The following is a 17,757-nucleotide window of genomic DNA, read 5'->3' on the forward strand; positions in this document are numbered from 1 at the left end:
TTCAATGAATCATTAAAGCATGAAAGGAAAAATTGTAGTTACACATAGCAGAAAAATCAGAAAACTTTTGAATTCTATCTTTAGTTACAGCCTGTTGAATCTAAGAAAATAGCAAAGATAACACATTTATCTTGAAAGACATAAAATAGCATTCTTGCGCCAACAAAGAACTATTAGTCGAACCTTGGCATATCTCACTATATTTCCCATTTTTCAATCCAAATATAATTAAATGATTAATGATTAATTAATGGTGATTAATAGTAGACTGGCCTATAATTACAGATGATGATGTCAGTAGATATTCCAGCAGATCCTGTACATCAACAGCAAAAGCTCTAACCACTCTGTTTCAAACAGTTTTTTTCTGGTGGAGAGGAGATATCCTCCTTACTATGGTCATCTCAGGCACAGAACACAGAAGTCACACTTACCTGGTATTCTGGCATTGTAATTTTTTGGTTGATATAAAGGCAGGTGGAAAAAGAGCTTGTTACATGCAGTGAATGAATTAACAGGTTTTATCTAAGCCCAATATAAGATACATTATGATTTTCTATGAACTGATCTTGTGTCATTTATCATTTGTGTACACACAGCATGTGTGAGAGCATATTTAGACATTGCTGATTTGTCTAGTTTCTATTTGGAGACGCTGTTAGATGGGTAAATATTACATAAATATGAAGGTGAATTATGCTGATGTGCACCCACCCTCTCTGCTGACTGTGCTGTGCCAAAGAAGATAGGGATGAAGGCAAGCCAGATAATACAGGTGGTGTACATTGTAAATCCAATGGGTTTGGCTTCATTGAAGGTCTCTGGCACACTTCGGGTCTTGATAGCATAAACAGTGCATGTGACCATCAAGAGAATGCTATATCCCAAGGAGCAGATAAGTGATAGGTCAGAAATGTCACACTTCAGGACACCCCGTGCATTCTCAGGATCCTGTGTGCGCTGCTCCCCGTAGTCCACAAAGGTATGTGGTGGGTCAGCAGCAAACCACAGGAGGACACCCAACAGTTGAACTGAGATGAGTGAGAAAGTGATAACTAGCTGCGAGGCTGGCGAAATGAAGCGTGGTGCTGTCACTGCCTTCTTTCCCTGTTCGAAGATGCGATGGATACGGTTAGTCTTGGTGAGCAGCGCAGCATAACTGAAACACATTCCAAGGCCCAGGAAAATGCGGCGGAAGGAGCAGACGACAATATCAGGAGCAGCAATCATGGGGAAGGTGATGATATAACATAGGAAAATACCTGTCAGCAGGACATAGCTCACTTCCCGACCTGAGGCACGCACAATGGGTGTGTCATTGTAGCGAAAAAAGGTTACGATGATAAAGGTTGTAGCGATAATGCCTAGAACAGAGATGAAGACAGGCACCACTGCCCAGGGCGAGTGCCACTCTAGCTTGATGATGGGGATTGGTTGGCAGCCAGTACGGTTTTGGTTGGGTCTCTTCTCGTAGGAACAGAGCTCACAGGTGAACTCACTGGCCTGGAAGTGGTATCCCTCGCAGCGCTCACAATGCCAGCAACACGGCACACCCTTTACTACTTTCTTCCTTTCACCAGTGAGGCAGGGCAGGCTGCATACTGAACCCGGAAGGGACAAGTCCCCAGTTGTCCACTGTAAGGCCTCCATCTAAGGAGAGGGAATAGGAAACTAAGCAATCTGTACCATCATAGTTGGGTCTAAATCAAAGTTCAAATATATTGTAGAACTGCACACAGCAACAGTTTTTAGATAGAGCTAAACAGAACACAATCAAATAAGATACTGATTCTTCTTGATGCAGTGCGAAGAATCAAATTGAGAAACACATAAACTTTTTCTTTGCGCTTGACTGGGGAGCATATTTGTTATTTTCATGTTTTATACCCCTTGCAAGTTAGCGGCCCTTACATTTAGATGCAACTGATTGGTCCAGTGCCCGATGACCTTGTACTCTGCCACCGACCTGTTGTTGATCTGATATTGGAAGATGTCATAGCGTCCGGGAGCATCCCCATTCTCATTAAAGATGACTGGAGTCCCTGCACTTCCTGAACAAAGCAACAAAGCAACAAAAAAGAGCAGAACATTCTGTTTTCAGAAATTGATGGAAAAGGGAAACACAAGATAAAGAGTTATCCTAATACGCGGAAAGAGACGTAAATTTGGAAAGAGAGAGATATCAGATTAAATTAAAAAATGGGTATTGATAAAAAAGTGCCAGAAAATACTCAAGTTTAAAATTAAAATCTTTAACTGTATATTTATTTTATAACTTATATTCACGTTTTAAGCAATTTGGAGTTTAATGTTCTCCAGATGTCCTGATTGATGATTTGCTGATGCTCACAAAGTAATCCATTGTAACAGGAATTCAAATACCACTAATTATTAGCAAAAATTAAACTAAAATCTTAGTACCCTATTTTTATGTCAAAAAATTTTGTTTAATCAAATCCCACACGTAAAAGCCAAAAATGCAGTCAAATGTTTGTCAAGAACACACCAAATCCTAGCTGTGTAGAAATGTTGGCCAATCAAAAGTCTAGAAGCCTGGGAGGGAAAGAGTAAACAGAGTTTTATGCAAACCTTAAGTGCTTCTGAAAAGCTTTTTTGTTTTTCTGGAAAGGCAGCTAATTTTGTGTTACTTTTCAAGTGCCTTCATCATTTCAAATGTTAATAACCAAAGACAGTATTTTGGCTGGTGTAGGAAAGAACAAAATGCATACAGCATGCATAAATTTTAATTTAACAAAGTTAAATATACTTGCAACAATGCATCACTGATGCATTGTTGCAAATGCCATCAGTCCTTCAGACAAATGATGTTCTCCGGGGGAACATCAAAATCAGACTTACATTGCACATAGTCCACCGGATTACTAGACAGAGTAAGTCCCCAGTGGTTTAGAGTCTATTGGCATTGTGCTTTACAACACTGCACCACTTTGCATTGTGCTTGGTCATGTAAGGTTTGGATGCAGCTGATGGGCCATGAAAACCTCAAGCTCTGTATGCACTGTTTTGGAGCTAATCTGAAGGCAACGTCAAGTTTGGAGGTTTATAGTGACTGACTTTGGAGATTGTACCTTGGCATCCACTGACCCTATTCTGTGATTTTGTAGGGCACTTCATAGCTGAGTTGTTGCCATTCATAGTTGCTTGTAATATGAATATACAAGTATAAAGAAAAAAACAGTTTTGACTGGCATATTAAAGCACTATTTGTAAACCCAAATGCTAGATCCCAATGCTTATACATTAAGGAAGAGCATTCAGAGTCTTGGATTCACTAAATGGATTCACTCTATTTTTCTTGCAGCCGCTATATTTACTGTATTGTGGTGTTAGTATACAGTTGAGCTGGATTACTTGCTGTGGGGTAAATAATACTGGGGACTCGAGGCACATTAGTTTAGATGTGGAAAGAGGAAGAGCAGAAGATAGAAGTTAATTTGCAGAACATCAACAACAAAAGAATTCACATTCATAATAAAGTGAGTGGGTGGCAGTTTGATTCGATGCTGTCCTGATTTCTTTCTTCAGCATGAATAAAAGTAGTCCATAACACATCACTACGGAGATGAATCAGCACAGCTTGCCTCAAGATGTACAAACGCCCCTCCACCACCTCCTATCTCCTCCCCCACTTCCCTTCACTTCACTTCACTTCACTTCACAGACTCTGCTTTGATACAGAATTAACATCCTGACTTCACATCACTTCAAAACATGATAATCACAATAACTCACTGGTGATCTCTGTCATTTAACACAATAAGAAACAGACTACAAATAAACATTCTGTGAACAAACAAAAACAACTTGTACTATTGGTTACACATAAAATAAGATAGTTTCAATACTAGAATGTTGAGTCCAGATTGGTTTTCTATGAGTTTTGGTAAGTTTTTATCACGTGACAACTAACTAAGGTTTTAAATCTCAGCACTTAGCTATTACGGTGGAAAGTTAAAAAGTTTTGATGCATCAGCTCTATTATACATTCAATAAAAATCAGTCCATCATATCAACACCAAAGTGTTGATGGGCATTGACACATGTAACGAGATTTATTTTTAAGAAAATAATCTCTGGAGAATTTGACCATAAATATTCATACTTTATTAATTCTCCTGTTCAACCTGGATCCAACAGGACCGCATCTTTTTTAGTACACTGCCAGGAAGCACAGTGCAGCAAGGTATCTGGATTTTATGGAACCGCTACAGCTGAAGCTTGCCAGGTCGTCCATTCATCTGCGTGATAATGAGTCTGAACCTATATATTCACTCTGCTCGTATTTCTACATCCTTGCTCTGACTTTAATGTGTACTCGTCTGCAGCTTTCACATTTGTTCTGCTACCTTCACACAACATCCTGAGCCACATCCACTTCAAGGATGGCCATGGCTCAGGTGGTAAAGCATGACCATAACCTTTTTTTTTCCTGCTTCCTCCTGCTTTCCTTTCAGATGTCTTGATCTCAAGACATCTTTCAAGATGTCTTGTTCAAAGTAGAGTATAAAGAATTGTATTTTAGCTTAATAAAACGGAAGAGAAGCTGACGTCTGTTTCAACAATGTCTGTTGTTGAGATTAAAAGTCCACTAAAACAGCTGAATTATTTGTTTCCTCCTTATGCCTTGCTTTGCACTTTTTTTGTGAAGTCGCAGCAGGAGATGCACTTGTCACATATTCATCAGTTCACTCACTTAAAACATCTCTCCTCATCCCTCACAATTCCAATCTGATTGCTGCTCCACAGGGTCAATCACACTGCTTTAAAACATCAGAATGGTCTTATTGATTTTTAATACGCATCCAATGTCCAACTAAATCTGAGGGAATCTCCCTGACCTCTCCCTCTTTCTCCCTCACCCACTTCTCTACTTTGCTTAGCTAAATGTGTTCAAACAGAACGTTGGTACAAAGGCCTCATACAGATGGCTACTTTGCACTGAGCACTAACATTAGGACAAGTTTTCCGATTAACCTTCTGACGCTCCTCTAAAAATAAGCACAATGAGCAGACGGCTGAATTGGCCATTAGCCATTAGAAAGCCTCAAACATGTGTGACATGAGTGTTTGTGTGTGTCTATACTGCAATAAAAAGAAGCTAATTGAGGCACAAATCGCACATGGGCCATATACTGGTGAGCCAGGATTAATTGGTGGTGCATAATAGATGCTGCAAAGCTAAGCTGAGTTGATGTTTTTAGAGGCTGTAGATTAATTCACAGTTAACCGATTCAGTTAATTTGCTTCATCAGTGAACTGACTGGTTTATGTTTAACAGGTTTAGTTAAACTGATATTACCCACGTAAACCTGCCTGAAATGACATCTACAAGTTTTCTGGGTCCCCTCCTCAATCACCGTCAAGCCATGGAGAAGACGTGTTCTCGATTGTCTGGGGCACAACCCTGGAAGATCACTGGCGCCAGTTCAAGGGGTGCTGAATCGAGGCAAAGAATCACCCCGTCGCCAATGCTCAGAGAGTCAGGCCATGCAGCTGCCAGGCAGATGCAGCCAGGCCCTGGGGAGGAGGAAAGGTGGCTGTTGGAGCTTATTGTCTTGGAACAGCTCAGCATGTAGATACAGTTGCCAGTGGAAATGAACCAGCGCTGGCCGGAAAAGGCTCTTCAGTCCACCTCCGGTGTCACAGACTACCATGGAGCCTTACTAACTCATTTTTATCTGTTTCCCCTCCTCAGGTGCTGGTGGCTACAGGCGCTTCACCCATTTCATGGGGAGTCACACAGATGCTGGGGCAGGAGTGCTGGAGGTGGGGGTGTCTGGGATATCTCTGCAGGGAGTGTGCACTGATAGAGGTGGGGCAGATGTTTTACATCTTCAGCATCCCAGCATGTTCCCCCAGTCTGGGAGGGACATACAATGTTGAACCCGAGACAGGTATAGCATGTGGAAATTCTTTGTGTGCATGGGGATGTTGGGGGCAGTTCTTAAAAGCTGTTGGGAACTGATATTCCAGGTGATTCATAAAAATCCTTACAGCTGGAAATACTCTGGAGGAAATAACGGCAACATTTTAAGGGTGGGCATCCAGGGCGGGCTCACTGATAGTGCACATCCTGCCCAAAATGTCAGCTGGTAAGCCAGCAGCCATTGCGCCTTTGCACTCAACCTTTAGTAAATGTTCCATTTTTGTCCATGATTTGTAAGTTCATTCGAATCATGAGGTGGCTTTAGCTCAGGAGGTAGAGCAGGTCATCTACAAATTGGAAGGTTGGTGGTTTGCCGGCAAGCCAAATATCCTTTGGCAAGAGAAGTTCCGGAAGTTGCTCATATGAATGTGTGATTGTTAGACAGACAGCATTTAGGTAGAAAAAGAAGAGACAAAAGTGCTTGTGGGTGTGAATAGGTGAATGAGGTATTAGTATATTATAGGGCTAATCAGACTTTATGCACATGGCTAGAGAGCAGCCAAATATGTAATATGTAGTAGTATTGTCGCAGTTACTTATTATCAGCAGATTAGACCCTGCTGTCTCCAGACAGCTGACAATAGGTCAGCTAAACAAGTGGATGGATTTTTTGTCATTATTTTTACCACTCAATTTGATATTTCACACTAGTTTTTTGTAGGTCCTAGCACACACAAGGAGATGTTTGCTTGAAAAACACAAGATAGAAAGACAGTAAGCAATTTAAATATCACTTTCCGTTTGAAGAAAAACTCTTTTTTTTTTGCTTTAAGAGAACCTCTGTTCACCTAATGGACATAAATTACTTTACCATGAAATTACATAGTACTTAAAATAACCTAAGGTGTATGTAAAATTACTTAAGTCATACTTAAAAATTGTATGCCGCGCTTAAAATTACTTGCAATACAATTTGTGTGTTCTTCCCTGTAAAATGCCTAGATTTAGGAAAGATTAAGTCACCCCATAATACAGCCTCCGCCCTAAAATTTCCTCAGAAGTCAGTGTGCCATATGATTGCATTAGCAATACATTTAATAACGCTCTATGTTAACAGTTACACACTATATAGGACCACTTTATAGAATTGTATTTGTTCGCAGATGTTGGCAGCTATCAGCGAATAGTTATCAGCTATTTTGCAACAAAAAAAGACACAACAGACATAACAAGAACTCCATAACAGCAAATGGACTATACAACAGAAAATACAAATGCTATTTATGGTCTCCTCACAACAATGATAAGAAAAATAAACTGGGTCCATATGGCATGTTGTTAATACACTCTGATCTCTGGTCTCCCACTCAGAGACACAGGTCTCCAAGTGTCCAGCATTCAGACGGTTACCTGAGGACACTCATGTGAGAGAAAATCTGCTCACACAGATATGTAGAGCCAAATACTGTCAATAATGCCTCTGCAATGTACTGAAGCCAGTTAAACTTGTCAGGTAGTGATGTCCAGCAGGTGAAAATGCAGCTCCATGAACACGCACATCTATGTATTCCAACTGCTTCGATGTTATATGTATGATTTCTATACATTTTACGTCAGATAAAAACTTTGGTTGTAAGATAAGTAAGATAAGTATTCAATAAAAGCGAGACATTTTAAATGAGAATAAGAAAGTATTTCTTTGTGCCCCCCTTTCCCTGTTAATGCCCTACCTGGCCCCCTGGCAAAACTTTGCTAGATCCGCCCCTGCACAGTGTCAGCTGTCAGCTACGTAAAAAAAAGGATCCTGGTGTTATTTGTCTCTCAGAAACCGTTCATAACTTCCCTTCAACTCATTCATGTCACCTAAAAGGTAAACCTGTTTCTCCATCACCTGTTCAGCTCTGATGATTCAGTAAGGACATCTCCTGGTTTCATCCTCATGTTTCCCTCTCACCACATATCCAAACCGATATCGTGACCAGCAGCTTTTACAGCTGTGGCTCCAGCAAACATCAGCTGATACTAGAAATTAATATTAAATAAATTCTAACAAAAGCTTATCAAGCTTAAATGCGCTGCTGTTGTTTAGCGCGACATTTGCCGGTTTCTTCTTTCTGGCGCAAATTGGGCGATAAACAAACAAGAGAGAAAAGCCGATCAGCTGATCATTGATCAGTTTCATGATTGAAGTAGAAACAGGAGAGAGAGGGGAGAGAATGAGAGGAGAAGAGGCAGCTGTGCAGCGTAACGACAGAATAACTCCAGCTTTGTGTCTTTTTCCATTCTAGCTGAAGTACGGGACAAACTGTTCCTTTTCACCTCAACACGAAACGCGTAATATTTTCTCTGAATACGGGAGATTTCGTTTTTTTTCGGGATGGTTGGCAACTCTACTAACTAACCTTATGAATAAAATAAAGTTCACTACGATATCAGTAAAATCAAAGCACCCCCCCAGCTGTATAGAAACTCCTCATGCTAGCTCAGGCAGTACGAGTTATTGTAACTGACTGTAAAAAGTCAGCACAACGAAAATAAACTCCACCTAAACTTGCATTATATCTGACACAGATAGACTGCAGGTCATAACTTCTTACCTGAAGTTCAGTTCACCTGACACTCGGACCGGCGGCTGCCTTGGGTCTCTCCTCCTGCCTCCCCTTTCTCTCATCCACCTGTTGGCCTCCACCACTTGCTAATTTTACTGAATCTGAGGAAGCTCCGCCATAGCCACCACCAAACAACAGAGTTATTTTTTATACAACGACTAGCATCTGGCCAATCCACCACCTTTCATTCTTTATACCGTTACAAAGAAGAAAAAATTTGAGATCTTCAGGTCTCAAGAATGAATTGTGTTCACCTTTGGCTATGGAATTTTGAATCACTCCAAAGTCTCACCATTGAAGTTGACGGCGTGGATATGGGTCAGCAGCTCTCTTCCATCAATGTTGGTCATACGAGGGCACAGGCCAAGGTACCCTGGGCAGAGCTCACGGTGCATGTGGTGCAGAGCATGGGCCATCGCGTAGACGGCGTCCATCACAAACTGCACCTTCCCCTCTTGTTCATAGATGGAGTCACGGCCAACTTTCTCCAACCCTGAAACAAAGTTGATCGACTTAAATTACCAAACATATAAAATATATTGCAGGCTGAAAGTTCAGTGAACTCACTATGGTTAAATGGGGAACTCAGCTGGGGTCTATTTTGGACCTTCTAATGGTTGCTTAAAGTAATGACTTGAATGACTGACTTACAAATGACTTAATAATTATCATCCAATAATATCATATATAAAAAAGAGAACATTCTGCATAATTAATACTTTGACTTTAGGATACTTAAGTTTTTTTTTTATATAAAACCATAAATATGATTAAGCAGAATTATGATTTTCTTAAGTAAGGAGTAAAAAAATAAATTCACCACTTGCAAAATAGTTATTATGTTAAAAAATGTATAGTGTCACTTTTTCCAGTATTTTTCTATTGTGTGCCAACTGTACATATTTGTGATTAAATGGTTTCCTTGGCAAAGTTCTTGGTCTTTTTGGTACCACTCCATTGAAAAAAATCAAGCAAGTCAAAACTGCCATGGAAAATGCCTTAAAAGGAGTTGTTTACTGAGGACCACAAATATCACTGTGGGTTTCATTCAGGCAGCAACATTAAAATGACTAAGAAACTAAAGCACTGACATATTCATCTTTAGGCTCCACGGGGAAAAAAGAAAAGAAAAAAAAACACCACACATTCAGAGAGCAAAGAAATAAGCACAATACTGTTCAACTACCTTTACTAATATATATCTGAGTCAATCTCATCCCACCTCTTTATTTGATCTCTTTTTTTTAACCCAAAGGTTACGGCACTCATCCTTTCCGTTAGGCAAGAAGTTACTAACATGGGAGTATGAAAAGAGCAACATTTCCTCTAATAAACCCATTAACATAAAAAGATACCTGATCTCATTTGTTGATTTAAAAATAAATCAAAGAAGACATTATGCAAAGTTTTTTCCAGATTTTCTAGAGAATTATTGGTGTTACTAGAGGCACGCTGCACCATGATGTTGGTGCACGCCAAAAAGGAAAAGAGAAAGACAGGAGGGGAAGACTAACTATTGGACTGGACCCTCCATAGACAAGAGACAAGGCCTTGTTGGATTAACAGGAGCTTCAAAAATCCAATTTAATTTTGATGGCAGACAAGAGAGGAAGGATCTGTCCAAATGGAGACATTTGCTCTGACTAATTACAGATAAAGAGTGATTACATATCTATATGGCTGACCCATGAATGGTGAGCAGACAGCACAGGATGTCAAACAACCGAGACTGACAGAATGTAAATGGTAAATGGCCTGTATTTGTATAGCGCTTTACTTGAAGAGTCGGTGCAACATCATCAAAGTAAAATTTGAATGTAGCTTCTCACAACGACATAGAGAAGCTGAGACACCATCACACACTAAGACAAACACACACACATTTTGAAACGCATTTTTGAGTGGCGCTAAATACTAAACAGCTGCTTAAACCCTTCAGACATTGTTGCTGCTTTCAAACAGAGAAGGAAAGAGGGAAAGATGCTGAGCCTGTGTCTAGGTACATCAGTTCATCTGGTTATGTCCCCAACTGAGCAAACTGCAGCACAAACAGGAACATGTACACAAGAAAACACAAGGCATTCAAATGCAATCTCTCATCTGTAATTAGCTTCGGTTCCCTTTCCCCTTGTTACACTGGGTGTATACATTGTCTCAGTCTTCCTTTTGCTCTTGGTCATGTTCTCCCTTCTAGCTGTGTCCTTCCTTCTCGTGTGTTAGGGTTAGAAGAGTTTTTGGTTATATACTTTTGCTTCTGACCTGTTTTGTTTTTCATTGTGTTTTTATAAGGCCTTTGCAATAAAACTATTTTTTAGTTTTATGCCTTGTCCTCCAGGTCCTGCCTGCCTGCCACACAGAAAAGTTTGACAGTTTGTCCACTAGGAGTTCGAAAAAACGTGTTACTTTAAAATTCAACACTTTTTTCTTTTTTTAACCTATCTGATTAACTAGGAACAGTCTGTAAACCCATATGGAAAAAAAATAGTAAAAACTTATAAAAGACTTGCATAAGATGTGGCCTACTTCATATAGTAAATCATATAAGGCATATATGATTTACTCATGAAAGTGGCCACTTTCTCATTACTTTCATATATTATTTTAGTAAGTATCCAAAACATACATGTTTCATTTATATAATTTTTCAAGGGATCTTATATCTGTTTTCACTCTTGTATGCTTTTCATACACAACAGATACAAACTTTATAAGATTTATATATATCTTTTCCATATGGGAAGCTATAATTATCAAAATTTAAGATGCACATAGCCAGACTAATGATTGAAATTCTAATCATAGCAATAAGAGTAAATTTAAAACAGGAAAAGCTGGTGCATTCAAGTGTAAAATGGAGAATAAAAACAACAACACTGATGTTTTTAGTGCCCTAAGTTATCATTTAAGTCTATCAAAGTTGATGAACAGCATTTAATTTAATATTTGCAACTTCAATATAATCTGTGTACACTAAGTAAAAACACAGCAGCAGCTTTTTTATGTTACCCTACAAATGGCCAAAGTGTTGAGTTTGTCCTTTAAATGTGTATTAGGATAACATTAGGCTTCACTCTCTTACTCTAACATGCATCTCACAACCTGAATTAGAAAACAACATGGTCATTCCCATTATCTAAACAAGCTTCTCTGTAAGCTGCTTCAGCTCGCACACAAAAACAAACAGAATGGTAATTCTAGATTGCAATCAACGACAGACAGATAGAGAATCCATGCATGCAGGGGAGGATGTCAGGGAAGACGACAAGCTCACCTGTGGAAAGCATCTGTCAGGTAATTTGGCTGAAAGCTGCTTTTATCTGAGCATGTGAGTGTGATGTGTTTCTGTTGCAGTGCTACACTTCAAACAGAATACTTTCATTTTCATTAACCCCCCTAATTTATCCATTAACAAAACATTATTGATGTGTTTTAATCATATTATAGTGGAGTGGAAAGATTAAATGATTTCAATATATGCACATTTTTATTGGATAGCTTGCACAGTTTAAGGGCTGTTTAGACTTTTGTAACAAAATGGAATTAATGAAATGTCTTTTCTTTATTTGGACTTTAAAAACACCCTTCATATTCCTATGGAATTAGAAATATTAACAGATTCATTAATATTAGTATTAGTATTTGAAAACAAACAAACAAAAACAGCACCTCTGCTAAATCACTGACTGGCAATTTTTTTCAAAGAACAGAAATATTTCATATTTTAAGACACATTTAGAATCCACGTATTTATACAAATATGATTAAAAAACTGAAAAACATGTTCTCCTATTAAATTCCTACCTTACAATGACCCCATTGTTATTTTTCCTTCAGCTGTAATTAAAATACCATAAAGAAAGTATTTCTTCTTTTTAAGTCAGAGCAAAACAGCAATCAGCACGATTTCAAAGAATTGTTTTATGGCATTTTAAACACGATTGATATCTTCTAAGAATTACATTTACAATTTAAGTATAATTTGTATAATTTAAAGTGTTTTTGTACCTTTGAAAGCATTAGTCTCAACATTAAACCATTGAGAAAATCCAGTCAGCAAACTTATTTTAGCTAATTACTGAATGGTAAAAAAATAAGAAAGTGTCATAAATTAGGTTTATTAAAGGTATTTCAAGGAAAATTTTTTTATCCAATGTGTAAACTCAAGTAAAAGATGGGATAGAAAGAAAATACTCCCATCCAAGCAGGCTGGGGAAAAATGCTTTGCTTTTGAATGAATTTCTTTTTAAGAGCGACACACTTGACCACATGAGTTGAGCTCAGAGGAGGTGGTGACAGACATAACAGATTATTCCTAATTAACCCAGTTAATTACAGTTAATAAGCAAATCCTCTCATAGAACATATCACACGGACACTGAAGTTTTGAACACACTGAACACATTTCCCCTCAAGTGATCTCATTCAGGATTTTACAAAAATTAAGACCTGGCTAAAGATTATACAGAAGCTTACATTTAAAACTTGTTATATCAAAACAAAGAGCAAAGCTGTGAGTAAACTTCACTACATATTTGAAAAAGGAATAGAAGTTGAGTCTCCTTTAGTTTGTGCAGTTTGGCTACGTTCACACTGCAGGCGAAAGCGCATCAAATCTGATTTTTTTGACCCTATGCGACCCATATCCAATCATGGTATAATGGATTGGATTGGATTTATATAGCACTTTTCAAGGCACCCAAAGTGCTTTACAATTCCATTATTCATTCACTCTCACATTCACACACTGGTGGAGGCAGCTACAGTTGTAGCCACAGCTGCCCTGGGGCAGACTGACAGAAGCGAGGCTGCCATATCGCGCGATCTGCCCCTCTGGCCGACACCAGTAGGCAAAGTGTCTTGCCCAAGGACACAACGACCAGGACAGAGAGCCCGGGGATCGAACCGGCGACCTTCCGGTTACAGATGTGCTTCCCAACCTCCTGCGTATGACAGAGTGAACGGCACAAATCCAATATTTTCAAATCTGATCTGGGTCACTTTCGTATGTGGTACTGAATCTGATACATATCTGATGTTTTAGAAAGCGACTGCTGTTTGAATGGTCATGTCATATTAAACGTGAACATTTTATTTGTACTGTATAATCTGCAGATTCTGACAGAAATCTGTAACTATCATTTGAAGCACCGCTCCTCTCAAAAACAGCAATAAGGATCATTATTAGGTTATCTACATTATGTAAATAACAAAATAACTTAAAGCAAAAATTGGGAAACGTAAAGTCCGAAGTCTTTATATTAAGGCCATCAGTCAAACAATATTGTTTGCTCTGGGTCTAAACAGAGTGCGTTGTGTGTGACGTCTTATTTTGTGCATGCGGGCCGCTTTGAGCGGTCACACTAGAGCGCGTTTGCTGTCGCATTTTATTTGTAGTGTGAACAAGCAGACAAAAAAATCGGATTTGATCAGAAAATCGAAATTGAGCACCTGCAGGGTGAACGTAGTTTGCAGTTAGTCTGGTTGTGACAGAAACCAATTAGTAGCTGTTAACAGAGAAGAATCAATGTATTGAAAACAGTTGATGGTGAAGTCGTTTTTATCTTTCAGAATCAGAATCAGAATACTTTATTGATCCCTGGGGGAAATTATTTCAGTCTCCTGACACAAACGGATGCAACCACAAAGACCATAAAGCTCCTGATTTCAGCTGATTTGCATCCGCAGGACTGAGGAGCTCAATGTCCAGTGAGTGACAAAACCCCCCCAAAAAGGAGTGTTTCTTGGTTTGGAGCAGAAATACAGCTTTACCCTGTATTCATGTTCCAGACTCTGTTAACTAGTTTTTATCTTCTGACTTTTAGCAACGCATCTGGAAACAGCCTTGAGTTTGCACATGAAATCCAATCATAAACTAATTTCATTTTCAGTGCAAGCAGTCCTGTTACAGAAGAGATCACAGTTCAGGGGAAATTGGAGGCCAAGTCAACAACTCAAACTCATTGCTGTGCTACTAAAACCATTGCCGGAGGTGGTTCAGAAGAAAAATGCTGTGACTGCAATGATCAGGATTATAAACGAGAATTCAGGAGAGTGATGGCTTATACCGAAATAGCTTAATACCTATCTATAATCACTAATTACATGAGGCTAAATCATTAAGTCACTCATCACTGCATGATTCAGTGTTGTCCCTCTGGTAAAGCTAAAGTTACTTTTTCCTCATCCTCAAAGTCGGAAATAAAGTCCCTGGTGTCTCGCTCATCAGTCTGTACAAGTGAGAACTGCACCTACGCAGTTCTGCTCATTCATCTGTGCCACACAGCATGTGTTTTAGTGGATGGATAGTGCCAAATTAATGAAGTGCAAAGATGACACCCATCCCCTTGGGCTTTACCACTGTTAGGTAGCAAGGCTCTTTGCACACAATACAGTTCCATCAGTCTTCAGAATAAGAAGGTTTGATACTCACATACCACTCAACACTCATGTTGGTACAATTTAGTCTTTCAGCACTTTACAGCACTGACAAAGATACTACGCACACACACACACACACACGCACGCACGCACGCACGCACGCACGCACACACACAATTAAGACTGCTGACCTGCCAACTCAGCTGTTTTGTCTGTGTGATGATGCAGCTCCAAAACTCAATCTGGAACTTCTAATAAAATCTTTTGAGATCTGCCCGACAGCAGCAGCCTGATCAAAGCTCAGGTAACATTATCAGGGAAGCAGTTGGAACACTGCAGCTTTTTCTAGAGTGCTGACATTGCCTTCTGCTGTTTTACTTCTATCTCCAGCTGGAGGTACTCTGTTTGTTTGTACTTAGCCAAACACCTCCACAAATGCTGTTTTGTGTGTCAGACAAGTTTTTAAGGGATTTAGCCGATAGTGCACCTCTGCTGAGTGTCTCCCTGCAGTCCTGATTCAGGGCTTCTCATGTAACAAACAGCTGCATGAGACATGGAACGAGAACAAAAACTCATTTCAGATCAGATTCACTATCAGTTAATGAGTCCAAATTTTATGCAATCATTTTGTTTGTCTTCAGAACCTAAAAACTAAATAAATCCTTATTCGTAATTTTTTGGTGAGAGTTTAGTTCACTGGGTGAGCAGGTACAATATGCCTTAAGGCCAAAGTAGAAGTGGCCCAGGTTCAAATTCAAATTCAAATTCAAATTTTATTTGTCACGTACACAGTCATACACAGTACGATATGTAGTGAAATGCTTGGACAACTGCTCGTGACCTAAAGAAAACAAAAAAGGAAAGGCTATGAATAAGATAGGAAATAAATATGAAAAATTAAAAAGGGTAAATTTAACTAGGAAGGAATAAAATATAAATTAAGGTTAAAAATGAAATAACTGTACAACACAAATTAGAATGAAGGGTAAATTTAACTGGGAAGAATAAGATAAAATATATAAATTAAAGTTGAAAATAAAATAACTGTACAACAAAATACACAATATAGAACTATATAAGAATGTATGAAGAAATCTAAATATAAATAAATATATACACAATAACAGCAGCTGTACAAGTATTAACTGGAAATGAAGAATATAGTGACCAGTGTTGTGCAAAAACAATGTCCAGAAAGTCCAGTGTGTGTGTAAGAACCATATGTGTGGGTCAGTACTGTGTGGTGGTGTGATTGAGAGACCGTATCGCCTGCGGGAAGAAGGTTGAGTCTGGGGCCTTTTGTTTTGTGTATTCCCCTGCTCTCTCCTCCTCTTTCCTCTCTGCACTCCTGGTTAGGAGTGCTGAGTGCTAATGGCAGTCCCAAGCAGATTTCTTCTGTTTGTCTTTTGGGATAAAAAGCAAACTGTTGTCTTTTCCAATGTAAGGTTGTTTTTTTTAACTAGTGTTTTCCAAATCTGGGCCTTTGCAGGATTATCATGGTTTTATCTGTATTCAAAACAAGTCAGCTGGTCTGGGCCTTAAAAAGAAAAAAAAAAAACAACAACACCACCACCAACAAAAAAGAATCTAGAAAAGCATTTTTTTTATTGCTATGACATTTTAGCTTCATATATCAAACTTTTTCAAATTTTTTCATAATTTTTTTTATATAAATTGAAAAAATGTCATTAAAGCATGAAATATAAAAATATACTTTTCATAAATTGCCACTTGCAGCTGTGTTCTGCAAGATTAAGATTTTATTAGTGTGTACTCAAATATTGGACCTTGCACGGCTGCAAATTTCTGAACACATTTCCTAAAATCAGGGAATGTAACAAATGGAAAGTACCTGTTTTTTATTTCCTGTTTTAGGCCTCTGAAATCAGAGTGAGTGCAGGAAAACATTAGATTTCCATGATGTGACTTTAGGCTGCCACTTTAGGGAGAAGATTACTGCATGTGTTCTGGTATGAAGAAACAAGTGTTTATAAGGCAAAAACGTGTTTTCTTTAATTTGTGTATTGAGAACATCATCAAGGAAGTAAATTATTAGTTTTTCCCAGTCAAATCTGCTTTGGCTAAAATCATACATCAGCTTCAAACTACTAAAGTATTAAAAAAAAAAGGAAAATATATGTCTTCAACCCATAGCTGGGTCACAGAGGTAAATGAAAATATATGATTAAGAAGAAAAGGAAAGGAAGAAGAAGAGAAATGATTTGTGTATCCTATCTATTAACGTCACATGTGTGATGGTGTTCTCATGCAATAGTGTTATGGGCTATTGGTGCAATGGTGCATTGTGTGAATAAATGTCATTGTACATTGATAATGACAAAGACAAAGATACCTGTACATTTCTTGGGACTGCCAGGTCTCTTGCCATGCATGCCCAGTTTACAGCTAAAGTTTTCCTCCCAGAACTCAGCAAACCATATGTTCCTGCGGTTATTGGACAAAGAGCGACTCTTGAAGTAACGGTCAAATGCTACCAAAAGAAGGAAAACATAATTAAAATCAGGATTTCTTTCAAAACATCCTGAAAATCTGGTCAAGTCAAGGTTGTTTCTGGCCTCACCATCCACAGATGCCCTCTTAGGAAGGATGGTGATGGCGCCTTCGGCTACCCGCTCCTGCTGGACTACCGGAGAGATCTTGGACCCCCAGCTGTCGGATCCCACCCACAGGAAGTGACCTGTCAGATTGTTGCTTTTTGCTGCATCCAGGATTCTCCTTTTAGCATCACAGGTGACGGATGAGACAGTCAAAGGGGAGAAGAGGGAGCCAATTCTCATTCAATATTTTATTCGTATGTAGCATGAACATGCAGCGTAAAAAGACATCAAGAAAGTATACGCACAAGACATACACAACCAAAGC

The 17,757-nt window shown here is 38.9% G+C and overlaps 1 protein-coding gene across 2 annotated transcripts in view; it reads right to left on the reverse strand.

Annotated features, from left to right (window-relative positions):
- The window catches only part of LOC309710365 (metabotropic glutamate receptor 8-like), a 143,206-nt gene that overhangs the window by 12,166 nt on the left and 113,283 nt on the right, over positions 1-17,757 (reverse strand). For both annotated transcript variants that reach the window (XM_082539751.1, XM_082539750.1), the window contains exons 5-9: positions 17,456-17,610; positions 17,228-17,365; positions 8,789-8,989; positions 1,912-2,051; positions 715-1,650 (exon numbers count right to left, since the gene is read on the reverse strand). In XM_082539751.1, the coding sequence (XP_082395877.1) occupies positions 715-1,650; positions 1,912-2,051; positions 8,789-8,989; positions 17,228-17,365; positions 17,456-17,610 (1,570 nt within the window). The remainder of the gene's footprint in view (positions 1-714; positions 1,651-1,911; positions 2,052-8,788; positions 8,990-17,227; positions 17,366-17,455; positions 17,611-17,757) is intronic.

Source organism: Aulonocara stuartgranti (genome assembly GCF_965226115.1).
Source record: "Aulonocara stuartgranti genome assembly, chromosome: 7".
NCBI lineage: Eukaryota > Metazoa > Chordata > Actinopteri > Cichliformes > Cichlidae > Aulonocara > Aulonocara stuartgranti.